The 6,657-nt window shown below is 35.5% G+C and overlaps 1 protein-coding gene across 1 annotated transcript; it reads right to left on the bottom strand.

Annotated features, from left to right (window-relative positions):
* Window positions 1–385: 385 nt before the first annotated feature.
* Window positions 386–5,419, bottom strand: LOC140886897 (uncharacterized). The gene is made up of 8 exons (XM_073293806.1): window positions 5,059–5,419; window positions 4,281–4,416; window positions 4,110–4,179; window positions 3,916–4,009; window positions 3,302–3,515; window positions 2,203–2,344; window positions 1,337–1,507; window positions 386–629 (listed from the first exon to the last, which is right to left on the bottom strand). Exons 1-8 carry the CDS (start codon window positions 5,345–5,347, stop codon window positions 438–440), a joined length of 1,308 nt encoding a protein of 435 aa, XP_073149907.1. The 5' UTR covers window positions 5,348–5,419; the 3' UTR covers window positions 386–437.
* Between the last annotated feature and the right edge of the window lie 1,238 nt (window positions 5,420–6,657).

The raw sequence follows: 6,657 nt of genomic DNA, 5'->3' as shown, positions 1-6,657 counted from the left end.
AAAATCTAAATCAACAATGATTGTCAAAAGATATGACTTGTAAAATTTCATTCATATCATACTTATCATATGCTCATGATGTAGGCCGAAGGCCAGAGAGACACATCTCATGCAACACATATATACTGTTGTCTCGGGCCAATTGATTGATTGAGATGACAAAGGAAATAGACAAACATTACTTGAGTAAAATAAAATGAAATCTTTATTAAAAAAAAGTTAAAAATAAAATGAAATCTACACTGATTAAAAAAAAAGGGACTTCCTACACCAGGTTTTTCATGATGCAGTACCTAGTTTCTCATTGAATTTCAGAAGAAAAATATGGTAAGCGCAAATATTTAAACAAAATAGATTCCTCTCAAGATATTAATTAGTCGCAAACTAAGAAAATAAAAGGATCCTTTATTTAAGACTAGGCAATAACAAGTTGAGGATTACATGATTTCAACCACAGCACGTCCAATAATATTACCTTTATCAAGGTCTTTATATACCTCTACAGCCTCCTCAAATTTGCACTTTCTTGAAACAGCTGCCTCCAGATTAAATGTCCCTCTTTCTGCCAACTTAACTAACTTTGGAAGATCTTGCCTTGCCCTACCTCCATACGACCCGATAACTTTTATCTGCATCACCAATTTCTGATAGTTCAGAGTAATGAAACGTTGAACGAAGTATATAAGATGGTAACGTAGATAAAATGAGCCAACAATTATTGTATCCCAGTTTTTTAGTTCCAAAATGAGGGTTCTTAGTGTCCAAAAACAATAATAATAATAATAATTGAGGGTTCTTGATTGTATATAATGATGTGTGACCTTAAATCAAATCCTCGAAGCTTTACACTTTTGTCTTTCACATATAAATGAAACTGGAGATGGACCACACCAACAAACAAAGGGATCTAGACTGAGAGTTCGAAATACTTGTTAAATAAAGAAATTGTAAAAATTCTTCCTATTCCTATAATGCAGCATCTAGACAAAATGCCGTTGAAAAGTTGGCAAAATTCTTCATTTTTCCTTAACTTCAAAGAGCAAAGACATAAAACTTCTGAAATTTTAAGTCACTACTAAACCAACGAGCACAACTTAATGATGGGAGTGTGCATTGATAAACACATAATGTCATACTAAAAAAACAACGATAACTTAATGCCATCAGACCACACACTAGCAATTGCTTTTTTGCAACATAGCACTGGATCCTATTTTTATTTACTCTAGTCATTTGGACTACAACGTGACACAATTTGGAGCAGCTGTGAAATCTGAGTACAGCTCGGATGACACTAGCGACTGCATAAATTGACTGGAAGAGATGGGAAACTCACCTGCCTACGAACCAAATGATTTATATCTACTTCTCCTTTAGTGCCAGAGAGAGTAAGGCCAATCATCACAGCTTTTCCTCCATCTCGTACACTTTGTACACATTGCGAAAATGTTTGTGACCTTCCTAAGGCCTCCACAGCAACGTCTACCCCTCTTCCTCCGGTAATTTCCTGAAAAAACATTCTAATTTAGCGACTTGAGAAGCATTTTTCCTTCAGAAGTGATCATCCATGCATTAGCTTAAACTACAAAAATTATTTTGTAGACATAGTAAAAATCTTTTACACATGCATGACAAACAGAGTAATTCAAATAATAGAGATTTCACATTGAATTCAAAACATTTAAAGCCAAATTTATCAGATTAGAACGCGATAATGGATTATCAAAATTTCTTATCCAGAGTATGAATAACTAATTGTGTTGGATCTATTTATAAGGACAACTTGGCCAAACTTTTTTGCAAATGGACCATTACATAAAAAGATTAAAATTAAATAGAAACGACATTTGTCAGAAGTAGAATGAAGGAAACTAAAGTCTCAGCACTACTATAAACGCTCGTAGAGAAATAAAAAAAAAAAAAAAAATTGGACTTCCAGATCGTGCTTGAAGTTAGGATTGGTAGTATTGAGTTAAACCAACAATAAAGAATAAGAGTGCTCCAAGGAACTGATGGAAGCAGTGAACATTATTCAACTACAGTATATCATGTGTTTAAATTTACAGGTACTTCATGTGCTTAACGTTCCAGGAAATCAGTTAATAAGAAGGAATGAGAATCTAAATTTTGAGTTGACCTCTAACAAGTTTCTCAATAAATCGACACAAAAAAATCAGCGAACTGGAAGAGAGGAGTCCATACTTTTATTTTTGAAACAGCATCTTCCTTTCGTGCATTTATGGTGTGAGTGGCTCCAAATACCTTAGCTTTCTGCAGCTTCTCATCTTGGACATCCACTGCAATGATCTCAGAAGCCCCAAATGCCCTAGCTATCTGCAGACAACTGTTTGGTGTTTTACAGTTAAAGCCACACAAAGTAATCGTGACCAATTTGCCGGTATTCACAATCCATCCACTTACATACACTAAAGTCGTATCAGTACAAAGTAAGAAAGAAACCTTCGAAGTGCTCTAAAGTGAGCATCAAATTACCAGGTTTGTAAATTGGTTTTTGTCGAAAATGTAGCCTACTTTTGTATTCATGATCTTGCAAAATGGACAAACCAATAATAACTTCATATGCCCTCTCAACTTATGATCAATATGTTCTAAAACCACCGAACATTTAAGTCTGAGTATTAGTGGTCGACAAAGGATTGGGGTATCAAGAAGGTCAAAAGAATTGGGGAAACAGTGTTTAATTTAGGAAAAAATCAGAAGAGAAATCTCGCATGAATTAGGCGATGTAACTGAATGGAGAAGAGGAAAGAAGAAAGAAGAGCTAACATTCAGTCACTCGGAAGTTGGCAATGCCATGTTTAACAACAAAATCAGAAAGCATGCACCAAAAACTTTTGAAGCATCAAATTGCATCAAGATCTATATCTGATCCTTCCCCTCGTCCAGCTAAAACTATGAGTTTGATTGCTGAATATCGATTTGGATAAATGTGTTTCAGATGATTCATAGACTTAATAGTGAATATCGATTTGGATAAATGTGTTTCAGATGATTCATAGACTTGATGGTTACAATATATTGCACGGACTAGCTTGAAAATTATGACTGGTGCTATTTACTCTTAACACTAGAAAAACGGGAATTTGGGATTGCTATAACATGGTTATTTGATTTGCTCGATATGATACACCTCACATTATCTGACACTAATAAATAAAGGAAACAGAACCCAGAGAAGGTTTCAATTCTTCCACACTGTTTTGGACTTACATGTCTGACTACAATATCTTAATCATAAAGATGTGAAGGTTTCATAGCATGTGGTGGCTTTGCTTAATACCTTGAGCCAACGCCTCCAATGCCAATCACAGCAATGGCATCACCAGGACGCACCTGAGCAGCATGAGCCATTGCCCCGTAGGCAGTGAAAACTGCACATCCTAAGATGGCGGATTCCGTGTAAGGTAATGAGTTGGGTAGAGTTGTGAGTGCATGTGCTGGTACCACACAATACTCAGCGAGGCCTCCCATGCTATACATATATGCTGGCTTGCCTGCAGAATCGGAAACATTAACCACATATCTTATCACCAAGTTTATCAGTCATTAGCTTGTTTTAGACGGTGAACTTCCCATTGAAACACCCAAAATAGACTTTGAAAATAATGCAGATCAACAGATACTTTTTCCTTCATTCTATCCTTCTTTCCGCTTCTTCTTTTCTTTCTTCCTGTAGATTTTTACCTTTCTTCTATCCTTATTTCTTTATTTATTTTTGCTCTTTTTTTCTTTCTTCAGGCTCTGCTTACTTCAATTAACACAGACAACACACCAAAATACACAAAAGTGCAAACAAAAATCAAATACACAGGAGAATCTACTTTTGGACATTGAGACAAACAAATAGTTGCACGTGATGATACTCTATAGAAGAAAACTGAGTTAGGAGTGCACCGTTACTGCGGAAAAATAGCCTTGTTTCGCCATCATAAAGTGTTCCTTTTGCTCGATTGTAAGCAAAAAAGGACTCGCACAAGTCATCTTGACCCTGTTATTAACCCAAGCGATAATGTTGTCAACATGGTGTATTTACTAGCTAGCAGTGTGAGTTAAGATTCACAAATGAACATTTTAAATAACACACTTGCCTTAGAGCAATAGAAACAGCTTCCACAAGGCATTATAAAGGCGCCAACAATTTGAGATCCAACTGGAAACCTGAAAGAGAACAACACATTAATCTTAGTCAGTCTCCATAACTGTGTGGCGCCAGAGTTTTTTTTTTCAAAAAAAGAAAAAAGAAAAAGAAATAATCAAACCTTTCAATGATTTTACTGTCAGTAAGCGGCCCGTGTTCAACCACCTCACCAGTAATCTCATGTCCCACAACACAAGGGCTGGGAAAAGGAAGCTCACCTTTGATCACATGCAGATCGGAGTGACAAACTCCACAGGCTGCATTATTTAAACACAAGAAAACAGCCTATTATTTTACAACTTTTATAGATTAAGGAACACGTAGACTTGAGGAAAATTCTAAACGCTCCTAAATGCTCTCCAGTATAAAATTCTGACGCAGAATTCTAATTTGATCCACTTACCAATATCGCAAAATAGTAGAAAACTCACTCGGTATTGGTGTTCTGGTTAACTACATGTTTCTAATTTCTTCTTTAAACAGACTGGGGGGAACAGACCAAAAATTAGAGCCACGTGACACATCTGGGAGACCGCCCTGCTTGCTCCAGTGGATCCCCCACTGGGTGGATGACAATATACAATAAGATTTTCAACCAAGGTTGCCAAAACCAACACACTAAAAAAATTGGACCTTTTCCAGTAAACGATAAACGCAGAGACGCATTCATTTTCTTTTCCCTTACCACCATTTCTAAAGTAAATTCAAGACATTTCCATTAAAAAGACTGTTAATTACGAATACACACATCAAATCAGAGTTAAATTTACTCGATCATCTTGTTCGATCACACGTGAGACTTCAACGCAAAAAAAAAAAAAAAAAAAAAAAAGGGCAGTCGCTTTACAGCATATCGCACGTCCATATAACTACAAATCAAATCCGAATCAAAAGAATACCCTTAGTTTTGATGAGAAGTTCATTGACTTTGGGACGGGGCATGTGGAAATCTTCGAAAGTGAGGGGTTTATTCGGTTCCCAGAACACTGCCCCACGCATGTAAGATGACCCATTGTTGATATGGTACCCCGCAGCTGATGATGTGGCGCCTTTATTGTCGGATTCCGTCGAATGCGATCGAATGAGATTGGAGTAACCGTATGAAGTGGACAAGGAGGACACTGCTGGCGTTCGGCCGCCGCCGCTGATAACCTTGCGGAGTATGGCGGAGCTCCGGTGAAACGCCATGAGAATAATATAATATAATAATAATAATAATAAAACAGTGCGGTTTCTGCAATTCCTAATCAGCGATTCTTCATTTTATACAGAGTGGTGAAGATTACTACAATTTTTTACTCAACATTTCGGTCAATGCTTATCCGATGTTAAATGTCATTATCGGAATAAGATCCTGCTAAGATTAGATTATATTTATCTTAATTGCAAACGCTTTTTAATTATTAGAGAAATCAGTCATTTTATATGAGTTTATATTAATTTTGTGACTTTAACATCTTTTTATTTACGAAAATATCACACACTTGTAAAATTGACGTATTTTTTTTGTGTTTTAGTGACTATTTATTTATGAAAATACTATATTTTTTAATTTTACAATTTTTTTTTGTTTTTTTATTTTTTAATTAAAAAACACGGACTTCACAAGCACGCAACGCGTGCACGAGAATACTACTTTTTAATAAGAGTTGTGTCTACATGAGACGATGAATCCGATACATATTTATAATAAAATTTATTTTTAATATCAAAAATTAAAATTTTTCATTAGTTGATTCGAATCAGAGCTATGTCTCACAAAATTGAGTTGTGAGACCGTGTCATATGTTTTTTTTTATTGATGATAAAATACAAGTTTTATTCGATAACTAGTGCCTTGATACACACTGTGTTTTGTATATTTTTTTACTTAAAGATAATATCGTAATTTTAAAAATTAACAAAAGATCATGATACAATATGAGAATTTGATCTTAACATACTTTTTTTTTTGTGATGTGGAAACCCGCAGCATTTACCTTCGGTGTGCACTGGGTAAACCCCCGGACTAACGTAATAACCTACAAACTACGTTAGCCAGGTAAACCACACTAGGCAAGCCCTGTGTGACAGGCTAGTCCAATAAGGTGTTGGTAGGGAAAATTGAACTCCTGATCTTTGACCAAGATTCACCAACTTCACCAAGTTGGACACCGCCTTAGGGGCTTGATCTTAACATACTTGGTTAGATGGTCTGATGTATGTTAGATAATAGAGATTTTTTTTTGGGATCATAGATAATAGAGATTTTGAAAATTCAATTAAGTTCATTTATAATCTTGGGCAAATGATTTTAAAATCCCTACCAACCATCTAATATTTATCTTTAACTCCCTAACCCATATTTTCTTTATTTCAACTTCCTAGTGGTCCTCAATTTTGATTTAAATATGATTTTATTAACTAATCCTTTGTATGTGGCGTTGTTTAGCCTATCGAACCAGTCCAGACCATGAAGGACTATTGGTTACACAATGTTTTCAGCCAATATACTCTAG

This window comes from Henckelia pumila, chromosome 3, assembly GCF_033568475.1.
Source record: "Henckelia pumila isolate YLH828 chromosome 3, ASM3356847v2, whole genome shotgun sequence".
NCBI lineage: Eukaryota > Viridiplantae > Streptophyta > Magnoliopsida > Lamiales > Gesneriaceae > Henckelia > Henckelia pumila.
Note: the sequence above shows the minus strand (reverse complement) of the source record. Positions and strands in the feature narration are given on the sequence as shown.